General features: G+C 34.3%; 3 protein-coding genes across 4 annotated transcripts; 2 read left to right on the top strand and 1 right to left on the bottom strand.

Moving 5' to 3' along the window:
- Nucleotides 1-313: 313 nt before the first annotated feature.
- Nucleotides 314-1005, top strand: LOC145065808 (endoribonuclease Dicer homolog 3a-like). The gene is made up of 2 exons (XM_079012893.1): nt 314-491; nt 767-1005. The coding sequence occupies exons 1-2, from the start codon at nt 336-338 to the stop codon at nt 938-940; spliced, it is 330 nt and encodes a 109-aa protein (XP_078869019.1). The 5' UTR covers nt 314-335; the 3' UTR covers nt 941-1005.
- Nucleotides 1006-2776: 1771 nt separating this feature from the next.
- Nucleotides 2777-8828, top strand: LOC145067261 (endoribonuclease Dicer homolog 3a-like). Its single transcript, XM_079014441.1, has 15 exons — nt 2777-2841; nt 2917-3109; nt 3346-3506; nt 3588-3806; nt 3898-4166; nt 4257-4531; nt 4730-5270; nt 5354-5592; nt 5731-5940; nt 6032-6511; nt 6589-6861; nt 6974-7300; nt 7396-7579; nt 7655-7766; nt 7852-8828. The coding sequence occupies exons 1-15, from the start codon at nt 2777-2779 to the stop codon at nt 8069-8071; spliced, it is 3768 nt and encodes a 1255-aa protein (XP_078870567.1). The 3' UTR covers nt 8072-8828.
- On the bottom strand, nt 7534-13114 carry LOC145065807 (uncharacterized). Of its 2 annotated transcripts, none has more exons than XM_079012891.1 (10): nt 12457-13114; nt 11669-11760; nt 11352-11454; nt 10844-11211; nt 10612-10734; nt 9738-9845; nt 9475-9665; nt 9198-9351; nt 8836-9086; nt 7534-8065 (listed from the first exon to the last, which is right to left on the bottom strand). In XM_079012891.1, the coding sequence occupies exons 1-9, from the start codon at nt 12647-12649 to the stop codon at nt 8883-8885; spliced, it is 1536 nt and encodes a 511-aa protein (XP_078869017.1). In that variant the 5' UTR covers nt 12650-13114; the 3' UTR covers nt 7534-8065; nt 8836-8882. The 2 variants fall into 2 exon arrangements, with proteins under 2 accessions (XP_078869017.1, XP_078869018.1); XM_079012892.1 differs by having other exon boundaries at nt 9759-9845; nt 12457-13112.
- Between the last annotated feature and the right edge of the window lie 4889 nt (nt 13115-18003).

The following is an 18003-nucleotide window of genomic DNA, read 5'->3' as shown; positions in this document are numbered from 1 at the left end:
CCTTTGAAGAGAAACTTTGAAATGATGACTAATTATTCTGCTAATAGCAGTAAAAAACTGAGAACGTAAGTGTTTCAAGTTTCTTCAATTTATATTACTAAATGCGGTAACATATGAACTTACCTATGTTCTGATTAATGTGGATTTTTTTAGAATAAGTTCGGAAAGCGCGATGATTCCCCAATCTAATTTGACACCCAGAGAGTAAGTCTCTTGATTAATGTGGATTTGTTACGTTTTTGATTGATACTTTTCTATTTCTATTTCTGTTCTCATTTGATACTCTTTTTGTTAATGCTGAATTTAGGTATCAGTTGGACGTGTTTAAGGTGGCTATGCGGCGAAATACCATAGCTCATCTGGACACCAGCGCCGGAAAAACAATGATCGCCGTCATGATCATCAAAAAAGTTGCACTTTCTCTCACAAACCAACCGTCTGAAAAGAAACTGATCATCTTCTTGGCCCCAACTCGTAATCTTGTTGAACAGGTATACTAATTATTATTAAATTAACTGTTCATTGCGTTTTGTCATTACTGGGTAATTTATGGTTGTTGGAGCGTGCTTAGTTGAAGATATGGAACACGATCATCAATGAGAATCATAGAGTTAGTTTTAAGGTCAATTGATCAATCATGTCAACGACTTTTGTTGTGGATCCTTTGAGTTTTGGAGAAAATATTATAAACACAGAAATTGGTGTTAAATTTGTTATGAAATCCAAATCAATTTTGCAAATAAGTCTTATGGATTTCACATTGCAGCAATTCAAGGTTCTTAAGGAAAACACAGACCTCATGGTTGATTTTTACCACGGGACTAAAGTGGGAGTTGGTAAAAGTATTGATGGGAAGAAGGTTGATGAATGGGATGCTTCCATTTGGGATCACGAGACAAGTAAAAATCAAGTGAGTTTTATCATTTATGAAAGATTATAATTTCATATCATATCATCATTTGCTTCTATTTCAATATAAAATTTGCCTAGTTTTGTTTTGCGTTCATATTGTTTTTCTATTTTCACAGATAATGGTTATGACACCTCAAATTTTGTTGGATTCCTTGAGGAATGCATTTGTGAACTTTGAAAGAATATGTTTATTGATTATTGATGAGTGTCACCGAGCTACTGGTAATCATCCTTATGTAAGCATAATGAAGGTAATTAATTATCTGTCACTATTAATATATCATATATATATATGATTGTGATGAAAAAAATATGTTGGTGAGGTATTATCTTTTTCTTTTTGAAGGAATTTTATCTCAAAGCTGTTAAAAAGCCAAAAGTATTTGGCATGACTGCATCCCCTGTAACTAAAAGAGGTAAGGCTTTTTTAGTTTCTTACATCTTTTACAGCAAAAGGCCTTGAAATTGTTTATCAGTTTGACTTAATCACTTCATAGACTAAATGGGGATAGGACTTAATCTGGTTAGCTATATATACGGGTGTTTCTTGTTATCTTAAAGTAAAAAGAAGTCTTTTCCCATTAAGTCCTAACTTCTTACACGTTTACCCTCATCTAATTTTTCCTTCCAAATACTTTTTCAACACTTATTGTGGAAATATAAAGAAACAAGATATGTCATTTCATGATTGGCTTGAACTTGTGTCTCACTCTATATTGCTTGATATGATTTGCAATACATGGATCATATTCAGTGAAGCAGGCTGAGAACGTGAGTATCATGTCATACATTGGTGGTAGATCTTGTTCTTGAAGTATTTCCTTTTAGATACATTAATCATATGTTTGTGCATAATTTATCCAGAATTTAAGCTAATTAACATATAATTATATAACTATCTATGCATCTTTGTACTATAATTTCTACACTAGGTGTCTCTTCAGCTGAAGACTGTGAAGCACAGCTCACAACTCTTGAAAGTGTCTTGGATTCTCTGGTAGTAATATACTAATATGTCATTTTTATATTAAGGATGTATTTAAAAGTTATTTAGAATATGAAAATTTGTTGATTAAAATTCGTTTTGTGAACGTGAAGGTTTACACAATAAGAAACAGAACAGAGCTGGAGAATTTCACCCCATCTGCCTCACATTCCTATTGTTTCTATGATCCTGCTAAGGTTTCTCATTCTGAACTAAAAGCTAAACTGGAATCCTCAAGAGATAAGGTGAATATTTATTAAAATCCTGATGTTTTTTAGTTTTTACCATAAAAGATGAAGCTTGGGAATTCAATCATTTCATTTTCTTTTGTTCCCCTGTTTTTTATTTTTTATTTTTACAGTTTGAAGCCCAGCTGCATGAGTTGCAAGTGTCACTGCAAAGTAATTACAAAGATACGGATGAAAAGTATGAGATTCTGAGAAAGAGGTTGTTTAATGATTACACTAAGATCATTTATTGTGTTGATGAGTTAGGCCTTTTGTGTGCTTATGAGGTATGTATTTTTGTATGCAATTTAAAGAGTAAATTTCTAGTATGGAATCTTCTTCTTATGACTTATATCATCTATGATTTATTACTTGATAGGCAGTTAAAATTTTTATAGAGTACTCCCCAAAAGCAGTTGAAGAATGTGATTTCTTTCAGAAAATCTGCTCAAAGTGTGTTTATTTTCTTGAGGAAGCGTTGTCTATCATCCGGGAATTTTTGCCAAATGGTATATGCTATTTTAATTTGAACCTTTTATTCTTTGACTATCATCGTTTGTAGTTAATAATTATATGAATGATTAGTTTTTAAATTCTTGTTATTTCTTCAGGCCATGAACATATTTTAGATGCTGGATGTGATTATAAAAACATGGTAACAGCTGGCTATATCTCACCGAAGCTATATCAGCTCTTAAAACTTTTCCTATCATTTGGGTAACTAATACATTTTGTTATCAAAGAATTGAGAGTTAATCCTTGTAATAATTATTTAGGTGGTTCTATTTTCAGGGAGGCTGCAAAACTATTGTGCCTTATTTTTGTAGAAAGAATCATAACAGCTAAAGTCATTGACATAATCTTGAAGAGAGTTGAAGACTTGTCTCATTTGAATGTTGCATATTTGACTGGTAGTGCAACATCGGTTGATGCAATGTCTCCAGAACTGCAGAAGGAGACTCTTGATTCTTTTCGCTCTGGGAAGGTATACATATTCATATCTATTATGTTCCATTTTCAAAAAAAAAAAAAAAACGGCTGTAGAATCTTTGTATAAATTTTATTACATTAATAAGATTTACATTTGATATCCAAGTCCATGATACTAAATGTTTTACCTTTTTTTATGTCATTTATGAATGTGGCCATACGGATAGTTGTTATTTTGTCCCTTTGGTTTGAATCTTAACAGTGAAAGTGAGGTGTCTCTCTGTGAATCAGGTGAATCTACTAATTGCTACAGATGTTGTTGAAGAAGGAATTGATGTGCCAAAATGTTCAACTGTCATCCGTTTTGATATCACAAAAACGGTTCGTAGCAATGTCCAATCACGTGGAAGGGCTCGTCAAACTAACTCCAAGTTCATCATCATGCTTCAGAGGTAATCATCACCATCATCATAACTTCTTCCCATGAAGAAATTATATTTTATATTCTTATAAGATGCTTTAACTTTTAACAGGGGAAATGCAAAGCAAAGGGAGCATGTTTGTGATATCATTCGAAGTGAACAAACCATAATGGAAAGTTCCAAAAAACGAGACCCCAACACATGCGTTGTAGAGCCATGCAACTTCAAAGAAACAGAAGCATACTTTGTTGAGGCAACTGGAGCTTCAGTCACTGTAGATTCTAGTGTTAGCCTCATTCATAGATATTGCTCAAAACTCCCTGGCGACAAGTACGATTGATTCTTTTTTTTATTAAAAAGTTTATGAAGTTGGTGTTTCATATTCTAAAGTTTTGCTTACTTGTGTTGTGTTGTGCCATAGGTTTTACACACCAAAACCAGATTTCCAATTCTTACTGGTGGAGGATTCATACGAGTGTAAAATGACTTTACCTCCCAATGCTGCATTTCAAACCATAACGGGTCCTCGGTCTAAGACCTCAAATCTTTCAAAGCAACTTGTATGCTTGGAGGCCTGTAAAATGTTGCACCAAATAGGGGCACTCAATGATCATCTGCTCCTTAATCAAGAAGATCCTTCAAGAGATATCACATCTGCTAAAAAGACTAAAGAACCATCCTCTGGTGCAGGTGCATATTTAGATATGGAATGTATATTCATTTTAGGGTTTCTTTGTAATGTAATTTGAAGAATCGTTTCATGTTGTTTTGTTATGATAGGGACTACAAAGAGGAAGGAGCTACATGGAACCACACTCATTCGCGCACTATCGGGGACTTGGGGTGAAAAAACTGATGATGGGGCAATATTTTCTGCGTATAAAATCAGTTTCTCTTGTAGTGATGCTGATGTGAAATATTCAAGTTTCGTTCTTTTGGTTGAATCAGAGCTTGATGATGATGTTGGCAATGTTGAAATGGAATTATACTTAGTATCAAAGTTTGTAAAATGCAAGGTCTCTTCATGTGAGGAATTGCATTTCAATGCCGAACAAGTATGAGAATAACTTTGTCTAGTATTTTGTGTTTAACACTCACTTTAAAATCATATGTGAAATGCAAGGTTTTGGGTGGGGCAAAATAGTTGTAATTTTTGTTCCATGGACTTGAGTCCTAGTCAATGATTGCTCAAAAAATGCATGACCTCCATTTTTTACTACTTATAATGCTATCTTTTTGGTTTCTTTTACTAGATATCAATAGCGAAGTGCTTTCATGAAGTATTTTTCAATGGAATATTTGGAAAATTGGATATCGGATCCAAACAAACGTTGTGGAGCTCATCATACATTTACTTGTTGTTGCCTTTGGAGTCATTAGAACCTTTAACAATCAATTGGAAGGCAATTGACTCTAGTGTATCCGCTGTTGACTTCATCAAGTCTCGTAATGACACAAGTGAAGTGAAGAGTTTGGATTTAGTCATGACTGATTCCAATTGCACAGATATGGTTCACTTTGCAAACAAATCCCTTCATAAAGATAACGTAAAAGACGTTGTAGTTTTGGCTTTTCACAGTGGAAAGATCTACACTGTTATTGAGGTTCTTGAAAATGAAACTGCTGATAGTCCTTTTGAAGAAGATACTGGCTCTAAGCCTCCACGTTATCTGTCCTTCACTGACTATTTTGAAAAAAAGTATGAAATTGTTCTGGAACACCCTTCCCGAAGCATGCTGCTGCTGAAGCAAAGCCATAAAGCACATAACCTTCTCGTTGACTTCAATAATGAAGGTTTCTTGAAATATATGATGTGATGATTTTAACCATATAAAATCGAATTTGTTAATTAACGATTTGTTTGTTGGTATTTTTAGGTATTTTACATGGAAAGAAGATACGGTCTGAGAGTTGTAAGGTGAATACAGAGAGGCAGAGATACAATGCACGTATACCACCTGAACTTTTAGTTGTTATTGATGCAAGACTTGATGTTGTGAAACCTTTTTATTTGCTACCTTCATTCATGCATCGCCTTGAGTCCTTGATGTTGGCTAGTCAGCTTCGTCAACAGATCACTTCCCATTCTACTGACATTCATGTCTCCAGCTCATTGGTTTGTACTTTTATCTTCATTGAAGCTTTGTGGGTTGTACTCTAGACATACATCACCACCCCGAGAGTACAACCCACAGCTGCATATCTAAGGAGTGTTTGCCATCCCATTAATATCATGATTCTTGTCTCCTTTTAGATTTTGGAAGCCATCACGACTCTTCGATGCAATGAAAGTTTCTCCATGGAACGATTGGAGTTGCTTGGCGATTCAGTGCTGAAATATGCAGTCAGTTGTGATCTTTATCTGAAATACCCGAACAAACATGAAGGACAGCTGTCCTCTCGAAGATCATGGCAAGTTTGTAATTCGACCCTGTATGATTTGGGAATCAGCGTTCATTTACAGGTAAGATTGTAATCCATTGCTAATAATATTATCAAAATCTCTGTTTCCCGATGAATCTTTGAAAGAAATTTTTTTGAAATATTGTTTACAGGGTTTCATTAGAGACAGTGCATTTGATCCTACTAGATGGACAGCGCCAGGTCAGCATCCTTTAAGACTGTACCCGTGTGATCATGGCATCGAGACGACAGATGTGCCGATCGACAGCAAATACCAGAGTGAAGATACGAAAACAACATTACTTGGAAAGTGGTGTGATGTGGGCCACAGGTGGATGGGGTCAAAGACAGTGTCGGACTGTGTTGAGGCCCTTGTGGGAGCTTATTATGTGGAAGCTGGTTTGACCGGGGCTCTTCACTGTATGAAATGGTTGGGTCTGAGTTGTGAGCTTGATGAATCGCGCATCAATGAAGCCATTAAAATGGCTTCGCTTCATGCTTACACCCCAAAACTTGATGTGCTCGAGTGTGTAGAGTCGAAGATTGGGTATGAATTTGTGGTGAAGGGTTTGTTATTGGAAGCCATCACTCATGCATCCGGTCAGGAGCAAGGAGTTGGATACTGTTATCAGGTACAATTTTTCCTATATCATTCCTTTTTATTACAACAACATAATAATAATAGTATTGTTAAACTTTTTTGTTTCAGAGGTTGGAGTTTCTTGGGGACTCGGTGTTGGACATACTGATTACTTGGTATCTGTACAAAAAACACAAAGATATTGATCCTGGAGAACTAACGGATCTACGATCAGCATCGGTTAATAATGAAAATTTTGCATATGCTGCTGTCAGACGCAGCCTTCATCACCACCTTCAGTATCGCTCTGGCTTTCTCAAAACTCAGATTGAAGAGTATGAGAAGTTTGTGGCCACCTCTTCCACTGACACAAACTCTCTCCAAACCAAGAAAGCCCCTAAGGTCAGTTTATTTCTTGCATAAACTCTTGGATTCAAGGCCATTAACATGAAGGTAAAGTCAAATTTGTGTATTTTATTAAACAGTAATGTTTATGTTGTTATTAATTATATAGGCACTTGGTGACCTAGTTGAGAGTATCACTGGGGCCATATTACTCGACACTAAATTCAACCTTGATAAAGTTTGGGAAATCGTTGAGCCTTTATTATCGCCAATAGTAACACCACATAACCTCGAGCTTCCTCCTTTACGAGAGTTGATGGAGTTATGTGACTCAACGGGTTATTTCACCAAAGAAACATGTCAAATCAAGGGCGATATGGTAATTGCGGAGCTGCGGTTGCAGCTGAAAGACGCCTTATTGGTTGGAAACGGCACTGGTTCAACCCGGAAAGTGGCAAGGGGCCAAGCCGCTCTTCAATTGTTAACACAGCTCGAGGTTTGGAATTGGGTTCCTTTCTGTAATTCATTCTGATTTCTGGCTTACGATTAATGTTGACTTTTTGAGATTTTTCATTTGATTTGATTTGACAGAAAAGGGGGATTTCGAGAAAGAATCAGGAAAATGGAGATGGGGAAATCGATAATAAAAAAAATAAGAAAAATGATACAACCCTATTGAACCTAAGTCCTAACAAGGATACAAAGATAACTCTGTTTGATCCTCAGCCATCAATGAAGGAGGAATTAGAATCTAATTCCAAGGTTGAAATTCCAGGTAATCAATCATCATAGATGTTTGTTTGTTTTGATCTACAACAGGTTTTGAACTTGATGTTGATTTGAATGGCAGTGATAGAGTGTATCAAAATGAAGAAGGGAGGACCAAGAATTGCACTTCATGCGCTGTGCAAGAAAATGCAGTGGCCCATGCCTGATTTTACAACATCAGAGCAAAGATCAAAGTAAGTAAAATTTGCTTCAATCTTCTCATATAATGCCCGTTTATTAGTAAAGTTGTGGGTTTAAAAATGAAGCACGATTTTGCAGATCTCTTGTTGAATTTGGTGAAGGGGAGGAGAAAAGAACAGGGTTTAATAGCTTTGAGTCACATATCACCTTCACTATTCCTGGTTATGGTGTAATACAACTCAAGGGGGACCCACGTGCAGATAAGAAGACATCTTTTGATTCTGCTGCCTTACTCATGCTCTATGAGCTACAACGACTTGGAAAGCTCAAAATTGGCCGGCTAGAAACTCATCTGTAAGCCAAAGTAAATATATATAATTAACAAACTCTGGTGAATATAATCACTAATTAGGAGTCAGGACCTTTTTTTTCCTTCAAAATGAAGAAATATAGGTATAATATGTTTATAGCTAATCCTGTTTTAGGAAGCAAAATTTCCGAATCATGTGTTATGCATATAGACTATGTTTGGCGTACTAGCTGAAAAGCTAGCTGTTAAATAAAAAGCTAGCTGATAGCTGAAAAGCTAGCTGATAAAAAATAATGTTTGGTAAAACTAGCTGAAAAGCTAGCTGAAATATATAAAATTACATAAAAGAGCATTTAAGAGAATGTGTTTCTATAATTAATTAAGGGGTATATTTGGAAAATTTTAAAAAAGCTCCTAAAAAGCTAGTCTAAGTAGCTTTTTAAAACGCTAGCTTATAAACTACTCTTTGGCTTGCCAAACACGACAACATAAAAAAACTCGAAAAATAAGCTAGCTGTGGCGCGCCAAACATAGCCATAGTCTTAGTTATAGCAAACTTGGTGCCCATATACGGGACATATTTTCCTTAGAAATGAAGAATATAGCATGTTGATGCTGTTTTTTGGGGTTATGCATGCAGTTGTAATCATAGCATGTTTAATGAAGGAAAATCTGTAGAAAATGCATTTAATGGGGGAAAATTTGATTTCCTAGAGTTTCTCCAAGAAAGAAATCTCTCTCTCTCTCTCTCTCTATATATATATATATATATATATATATATATATATATATACACACACACACACACATACCTTACTAGATTAAGTCTTGTTCTCATGAAGTCAAATTGGAAAAAGAACTATGCACGGGTCAACAACTCGTAGATGTTTTTATTGTGGTCCCCGGTTATATGCTTGAGCATTTGAAACCTTCTTCGACTCCCTAAGAAGTCAATGTGCTTGACTTCCACAACTTCTTTGTTGGAGTAGTTTGACCGTAGCTGGTCAGCATGGCGGGAATCAGCGTGGATGGCTAACTCTATCTCGGATGTGGACATGTTCTCCTAACCATACCATAAACAACAAATGTTGGGTGAGTTTTAAGCAACAAGTTGACTTAGTCTATTTGGATTCGAGATTGTGGGGTGAACAATACATAAGAGAAAACCATTTACTTGATAAAAAGTGTAGATGTGATGTAATAGCTGCCAACATGTGAAGCCTGTGTCACTGAAGAACGTCCTTGAACACAGGCCCATTTCCCTAAACCAGTCCACTCGAAACAATATCGTAATGAAATGGTTTCCAAAAATCAACTTGCTCTTTTCCCTGCACCAAAAAGAACAAAAAGTTTCAAAACACATATAGGAATGGGCTAAGCATTGTGGGCAAAGAAACCGACCCGACCCGAATTAATACAAAGTAAAAAGAAATGATGATGTGAAAAATAACCTTTCAGAGAGTGGTTGCTGGAAGTTCACGAAACAAGCATCTGGTATGGATGTCTTGGCATCATCATCAATACTACTGAAGGGGTTGTTATAGATATATGAGGTTGATGATGACTCCGACATAATCCAACTTATTGAATCCAAAAGGATGCTTGGAGATGATGGTTTTATAAGTTTTTGACACGTCTGTAACTACAATCCAAACTCCACTTCGTTAAATACAATCATACAAAGCAAAGATGAAGATAAAGTTGACGTTATTACTTGCATGCGACGATTCCTTACCCCCGTTTTTGCAATCATTGCAATGCTTTGATTCTCTTTGCGGCTAGATTTAATGATATCTCGAGAATTATGGATCATATCACAATCCTATAACTCATCAAGACCAGAAAATGTCAAAGATATGTATAAAATTATGCACCATAATTAATAAGATCATCTTCAACGAGAGCTTATTTATGACTTGTACTATTCTTCAACATTTAAAACTATTGGAGAACACTGCTTATTTTGTTACTATTAATCAACCACCAAATATTCTTCAACCACTTATTTAACTATTGTGTTGTTATAGTTTATCCCCTTATTCTTATTAAAATTTTCATACGGACCCTTTAATCATATTTTATATCTAATTTGTTTTTGACTAATTAATATAATTTATCAAATATCAAATATAAAAATAGTTTTTATAAGTATATAGTTTATAAAAATAACATCAATATCAAATATGATTTGTATTTAAAACACGATGATGTATAAAATGTTTCAAATAGATGATGGTAAATATTTGATTATTAAAAGATAGTTTATGCAATAGAGATGATGGCCAAAGATAGATTTTCTAATAAAAATAGTGTAACAAAATAAATAAATGGTGTTATTATATGTATTCCTCTCACTCACATAAATTGTCAAATCATTCGGGTATACACACTCACCTACTCACACAGGTGGTACATTTAAAAAATATACCCCATCCATTGATGCAAAGTAAGCAATTATTGCAAAGCTTACATAATACATACCCCTCCACTACACATTGAGCAAGATGGTAGTGAAATTAAGAAAGCTAAAAATGTAAAATAACCAAAATACTCTTTCGCTGGTTATACATCGAATTGGGATTTTATACCTTTTGATAATTTCCACCTGGAACATTCTGCATCGTCATTCCTAGATGGCGTGCCAAGTCAGCAGACAAATGGACAAGCCTCTGCGACCTCATCTCCTTCACTGTCTTCAGAAACCATAGAGGCTGTGGTACATCAGTTGATATTAGGTAATTAGTAAAACAACATATGAGATTGTCAATACTTCATAAATTTTCAGCAACAATCATTTAATTTAGATACTGTAAAACTTACAGTAACAAGATTATTGTTGGATTGACCGAGATACTTTCCAACAGAAGAAACTTCACATACCACATGAGTTGCCTGTTGACCAACCAACCATTCGTTCACTAGTAAACCACCTTCCTCCCGAGCAGCCTCCACCACCTTGTTCCTCAGCTCACCCGAAACATCGGGATCAACGTACACGCTTTCACCCGAAAACATTAAACCTCTTCTTTTCTTCTCCTCTAAATGTAATCTTGATCTTTGTATCAATTTAGATTCTTTAACATTATCCACCATAGCATTAGGAAGACAAGAATTTCGGTTTAGATCCTTCTTCGCCATATAATCCTCTCCAAAACTCTTAACACCGTATAATGATTCGTTCAATCTCACTAAACACAAGAAAAACAGAGCAACATTAGTTTCTGCGAACAGGGCTATTCTTTTGGGAACCCTTGAGCTGGATATGTAAATCAAGTATACAACAACCAACTACCACAAAAAAGTATTACAAGTGTATTTTTTTTCTTACCATTTTTTCTTACACTATCGACAAACCATACTAGTGTAACTATAAAAAGACCATCTTTGGCTCCGTGCTTTGATGCATAATCAGATTTGCGTTCATGGGAGCTGTAGATACTCATTAAGTTACTCACACAAACATATATTCCCTCCCAAAAAGAGTTTTATGTAAACTGACAGTATTGATTTGGGTTCACGTGATCTTTTTGTTAAATATTTAACAAAAAGTCAAAATAGTTTCCCTTAAGATTTTGCATAGTTTATTCAAGTAATTTTATTATTTTCTAATAAGATAAACATCAAACTGAAGGTGGAAAAGGATATCTGAACCACCAAATGTGTACACTTTGGATGAAAATGGGGACTGAATTGACCACCCAATCTCTCAGTTGCATGCATCACTTGTTTTCTTGCTTCTGTGAGTCAGTCAACATCAAGAAGAAAATTAAATAAAAAGTCAAAGATTTGGCCAGCAAAGCAAGACTTCTTCTAAATCTTATGTGAGACAAGTAGGTGAAACCAAACAAAAGAGTACGTTAATTCAAATAAATTAATAACGAATGCACTTCATGACACAAGAATGGAAGATGTAATGAAAAACAAGAATAAGTCCAAAAACCATCCTTGTGTTGACTTTTGTGGTCAAAGTAATCAATTTCACCATTCAAAATTAAGATTATGCAAATTAAAAAGAAAAAAAAGCGATTGTGTTTGATTATGCAAATACTGAAGTTTTAAATTTGAAAGTAACAACAATCATTTTGTCGTGAATTTGAAAATTAACTTTCATCATAGCAAAAGTCAAAGTTTTTCTCTGGTGATGTAATAAAAGGAATATCAAAGATAAATTGGCATGTTCATATACATTAAAGTTGTTGAAACAAAAGAGGAAGAACTGAATTGAAGTCATAAAACATTTATTTCATTCTCTATAAATATTGAAACTCTTAAAGATGTCAAATTGTTTGACCAGGAGTCAAAATGTCCAAGAACACCGCAATCAATATGATTACATGAGTAATTAAAACTGTGCGATTTGTACGATAGAGGGACTAAGAAAAATAAAACAAAATGATTTCAGGTAAAACGTTCATCAAAGAAGATTGAATCACCTTTGGATAGACCAGTAACACAAATAACAAGACCAGAAAATGGGGAATTCGAGGTAGAACGAAGAAGAGAAGGACGTGGAGGTTGAAGATGAAGATCTCTGGAAGAATTAGTATTCAATGTACAATTTATATCTGAATACATCTTTGAACAACCATTGCTAGTGATCACCTCCGATATACCACTCCCAACCATCGTATTTCAATAATTTAACGACAAATCTGAGATGGGTGTTCAAGATTTTTGCATAATTGACATGGGATTTTGAATTTATACAAAATAGCACATGGGTTTAGGATTTAAACAGGTAATACAAAACAGAAAGATGAAATTGAAGTGGGGTTTTGAAAAGAATAGAGAAAGGGGAAGCTTTTTAGACGGTAAAAATATAAACAAAGAGAATGATGAAAAAGAGACGAGAAAGTAAGAGATTATCAGTATTGGAGATTGGCATTCAAATTTATGAAACCAAGAAAGGCTCTTTGTATGAATTTTCAGAAATTTGCATAACAAAGTGATTGTAAGCAAGAGTTCTTAATGCTTGATACACTTTTACTGGTGGTGTAAGGTCAAGAAAAGATGAATTTGGGGTTTATTAGAAAAGACGAGCAAGGAAAAAGGAGAATTGAGGACTTTATTATTGGTCTTTTTAGAGTCACGCCATTGCCGTCAATACGACTATACCGGTGTAGTGATATCTGATTGACAAAATTGCAAGAATGGTCTATGTCTAAAAATACTATTTTGAGGCAAACAGGTTTGGAGTAGCCTTAATAGTCCAAAAGTTTTCATTTTACTGCGGTTTTAGTCCAAAACAATTTAAAAAATCTAAAAATAACGGATTTGTCATTTTCCACTTGTTTTTTGCTTTTATTTTTGTTATTTAATTATTTTCTAACTAAGAAAATATAAAAACTAAAAGAAAATATCTCTCTCTCTCTCTCTCTCTCTCTCTCTCTCTCTCTCTCTCTCTCTTACCATTGACCAAAGAAGAATAAATCGGCGATTGTTGCCGGCCTAGGTTGCCCCTCCGCCTCCCACCGGTCAGGTAGCACCACCCCAAACACCCGCTTCGATCGTTGTTGCCCTTCATTTGAACCTCCACAGCCGATGACGAGAAAAAGGAGATCGAGATATGAAAGTTAGGGTTTTTTGGCGGCTAAGGTTTTTAGATGGGGTGTTTAACGGCTAGAAATTGAGGGCAAGACACCTAGGGTCGATTTTTCAAAGCAGGGGGTGAATGGATGTGTGTTTGGTGGTGCTACACGACCGGATGGAGGCTGTAAGGGGCTGTGAAGGTGGTGGTTGGCAGCCTCCAATGGTTTATGGATAGGAGCTAGGGTGGTGGTTGTTTTGGTAGAGGAAGACTAAGTCGATGGATGGACCCAGATCGATTCATCTTCTCCGACGAGAATAATGTGTCATTGTAACCCAACATTGATTCCGACAACGACACCACCCCTGGAAACCCTAGCAATGTCAATCTGTGTCACATCTCCCGCCCACCGCCTGCCCCTTGTTGTCATCGTCGACCTGTGGATGTAAGAATCACCACCGTTCCCCATACATTCATCGTAACTCTAAGCCAGATCATATTGTGTTCTCTATTGTAATCTGCAAGAAATGAAAAGCTGAAGAAGCTTAATCCTTTTTCGATTGTCTGAAACACATTTTTGCCATTCTGTTGGGTTTGATTATAGAGTAGGTAGTCGATTTTGAATCTTCGGAATAATTATACCACTCTCTTCATCACTAAATTTCAAATCTTCAGAATAATCAATTTTGGGTTTGATTGTAGAGGAGGTAGTCGGATATTAGTGCTTAATTGGAAACCTCCTTTTGAATTCAATCATTTTTTGTGTGTTTGGATTTAATTTGTAGGTTTTTCTTGACAAAAACAAACCTCTTATCAATTGGGTTTCTGAAATTGATTTGGTTCTGAAAATGTAATGTGTTTGCAGGGTTAAGATTTTATTATTTAACGGGTTTCATGATTTTTGTTTCTACGACATAGAAGGATGATGGATTTATGTTTCTTGACAAAAATTAAAACATCATAAACATGCTTTTTAGATATGGGTTTCTTTGGAATTGAAACAAAAATGATGATGGAATGTGGGGTTGTAGTGAGTGAGTGTGTGAGAAAGAGAGAGAGAGAGAAATATTTTCTTTTATTTTTATATTTTTTTAGTTAGAAAATAATTAAATAACAAAAAGAAAAGGCAAAGAATAAATGAAAAAGGGCAAATCCGTCACTTTTAGACTCTTTAAACTGTTTTGGACCAAAACCACAGCAAAATGAAAACTTTTGGACTATTGGTGTTAGTCCAAACCTGTTTGGCCCAAAGTAACATTTTTGGACATACAGGGACCATTCTTGCAATTTTGTCAATTAGATTACTTCCTTATTTTATGCTAAACTTACGTTTTTGCCCCCTCATTTTGTGGCAATGCAACAGTATGAAGCCTATACTTTCTCCATGGAAACAAAAATACAAACACTTAAATTTATAATGTTTTTTTTTATTATTATTTTTTTTATTTTTAATTTTTCAGATTTGAATACTTTTTTTGGCTTGATATTAAGCATTACTTAGAATTTTTAAGTTTGATATCTAAAAGCAATCTTAGTTAAGGGTGAATGTTAAACTTTAGTACACCCAAGCTAAGGGTCTGACATCTTGTGTTATCATACTCTATACTCTGGACCAATAAACTCGTTAATATATTTGGAAGTGGGACTCATTTCAAGATTCGAATGAACCGGTTCACTCCAAAGTGGTTCACGTGCCACCCGTCTTGATAATCCTATCTTTTTCCTTGCTAGTAAATACCTAAGTTACTTGACTGTGGTACAATCTTTTCTAGAATGGAAGACCTCTCGTGTCCTAACTACAAGAATGCATCCTAACACCCAAGTTGTAGATTTAGATTAAAATTTGTTGTGGGTTTCAATCGTAGAGAAAAAGGTAGAAGGAAAAAAATGATGGGTATGACAAAGACTTTTAAGAAGGAAGAAGAGACATTTTAATGTGGAAGGTAAGGTTAAGTAGAAAAAGAGAATTAAAAGGGAAAAATGTAGAGGCAAATCGAGATTTTTGTTAAGGAGAAGAATATATAGTTGTGGCTTTTATAGAGAATTAATATGGTAAGTCATTGAGACGGAGGAAAGAACCATACCCAAAAACTAAGCCAGTAAACGAACCGAACCGTTCAGCAGAAAATTCGTTTAAACAAATGAACGAACATGAGCAATATATTTTGTTCGTTTAGTTAAACTCACGAACACAAACAATGCTCTCGTTCGTTCATTTACGTTCGTTTACGCCCGTTTGTTTATGTTCACTTACGTTCGTTCATTTATTCTATTACAAATGTATGTGTGTGTGTGTATATATATATATATATATATATATATATATATATATATATATATATATATATATATATATATATATATATATAAGAGTAGGATCAAATGAGAACACTAAAAGGGTTGAGAACGCGAGAACAAAGTATATTCATTTGCGATTCCGTGTATTCATTTGTGGAGAAATGATAAATTTTTACGCCTTTAATTTCAATTGAAGAGAAAAAGCATATTCATGTTGATTGTGCGTAAAAATTTATCATTTTTCCACAAATGAATACATGGAATCACAAATGAATATACTTGTTCTCGCGTTCTCAACCTTTTAGGTATTCTTATTTGATATATATATATATATATATATATATATATATATATATATATATATATATATATATATATATATATATATATATATATGATCGGGTGAGGACTTCATTTTCAGTGAGGAGTACGATGACAAATATGAGTCTTTCATCTACTAAAATGAGTGATTATATATATATATATATATATATATATATATATATATATATATATATATATAAGATTTTTTAATATTTTTAATCGTGGACAATGTGACATTTTTGTAAATAACCCCAAGTTTATGTGGTTTTCCTCTTAAGGACAAACGTTTCAAGGGCATACTGGTCAAAGTTATTTTCTAATTATATGGATGAACATTGAAGCTGATGTTTCCCCTTTTAGTCTAAGTTCATGGAGAATTCCCATGGTAAACTACGAGTCCTTCATGCAAACCTTTGTCTGATCTCGTAATCATTTCTAGTTCATCATGATTAAGCTTCGTTTTGGTTCAATTTCATGTTATGGCAACAAGTAAGCTTTTGTTTCCAATTTCTATTGTTTTTTTAGCTTCGTTTTGGTTTGATCAGAGCTACTTGTTGATGTTTATTGTTCGATTTTTCTATAACAATATGCAATTTGTTATGATAAACCCTAAATATAGTTACGATTTGTGATTTTTGATGCCCTAATTTCATCTTCTTGTCGAGTTGAGCTTCAATATATATGAGATGGAATACTAAGATCAATTCTTTTTAGTTTTTTATTTTTGAAAAGACTTATAGATGAAGAATTTAGATAAGGAATCAAATTGAAGCTTAATACAATAATGCTTATAAGGTGTTCAACCTAATGTCTCAAAGAAACAACATCTTGAATTTTTGAATTCATAACTATTTTGTGGTTGTTTTCATTTGTTTATATATGTAATAAGTACTTATGTACTTCCCTATGACAATGATCATTGGTTTTTCCTTAAATTAACTTGTTAGATAAAATGATAAATACATTCAAAAGGTAAAATACTAACAATATTACTTTCAAAATAAAAATAGAGTTTGTATCGAAACATCATGTAGGATCCATTTTATGATTTTGGGATTAATGAGTGATTTCTTTATGTGTATGCATGTGTATTTTTTTTTCTTATTTGTGTTTGATGGATTTTCAGGGCTAAAATATTCATTATGACATAGCTTTAGTTGGGAGAATTACAGTAACCGGTGCTATGCAATCTGGTTCTTGTTGTTTCCTGTACTTTTTAACTTGGTATGTGCTGGTGGTTTTTTGTTTTTTTTTTATCTTTGGGTGTTGGATTGATGTGTTGGCAGGATGTTCTATAGCTTCCTACTAATCTCATATTCTATGGTGCTCTACGGAGTATTGAGAAGTTCACAATTTTAATTCAAATATCATGTTGTGTTCATTAGAAAGTATATTTGTCATCAATGTTCAAATGTTTAAATATCAAAGCTTATCATATTGTTTCTTGTGGTCATGATGTTGATGTTTAACTTTCAAAATCCTTGAATCTATTAATGACAATTATCGCTCATTTTCATGGTTGTTGGTATGATGGTCAAAAACTACATCTTGTAATAGGTTTTACCGACGAAATTGCAACAAAAACAAAGTGTCAGTATATTCTTTTCGGTAATTGTGTGTAACAGATTTCCGATGGCCACGACAAAATTTTCCGTCAGTAGTTACTAACGGATCACCGACGAAAATATTTTTGTAACAGATCAACGAAGGCATGTGTTTGCAACAGATTACCGACAGAATAGCTCGCTAGCGGATTACCGACAAAATATTGGAATAGCTCACTAACGGATTACCGACATATTATCTATCACAAATTACCGATGGATTTTGG

This window comes from Lactuca serriola, chromosome 8 (genome assembly GCF_051521515.1).
Source record: "Lactuca serriola cultivar US96UC23 chromosome 8, Lser_US96UC23_V15, whole genome shotgun sequence".
Classification (NCBI taxonomy): domain Eukaryota; kingdom Viridiplantae; phylum Streptophyta; class Magnoliopsida; order Asterales; family Asteraceae; genus Lactuca; species Lactuca serriola.
The sequence above is the reverse complement of the archived record's forward strand: the minus strand, read 5'-3'. Positions and strand labels throughout refer to the sequence as shown.

Bases quoted from the DNA above. Each gene is read 5' to 3' on its own strand.
- LOC145067261 (XM_079014441.1), top strand. From the start codon at position 2,777: ATGGTAACAGCTGGCTATATCTCACCGAAGCTATATCAGCTCTTAAAA. The intron at 2,842-2,916 runs GTAACTAATACA...TTCTATTTTCAG, and splicing joins AAACTTTTCCTATCATTTGG to GGAGGCTGCAAAACTATTGT. The intron at 5,593-5,730 runs GTTTGTACTTTT...GTCTCCTTTTAG, and splicing joins TTCATGTCTCCAGCTCATTG to ATTTTGGAAGCCATCACGAC.
- LOC145065808 (XM_079012893.1), top strand. From the start codon at position 336: ATGCGGCGAAATACCATAGCTCATCTGGACACCAGCGCCGGAAAAACA. The intron at 492-766 runs GTATACTAATTA...TTCACATTGCAG, and splicing joins CTCGTAATCTTGTTGAACAG to CAATTCAAGGTTCTTAAGGA.
- LOC145065807 (XM_079012891.1), bottom strand. From the start codon at position 12,649: ATGGTTGGGAGTGGTATATCGGAGGTGATCACTAGCAATGGTTGTTCA. The intron at 9,846-10,611 runs GTATAAAATCCC...GATGAGTTATAG, and splicing joins CAGGTGGAAATTATCAAAAG to GATTGTGATATGATCCATAA. The intron at 9,087-9,197 runs GTAAATGGTTTT...TGGTATGGTTAG, and splicing joins ACATCTACACTTTTTATCAA to GAGAACATGTCCACATCCGA.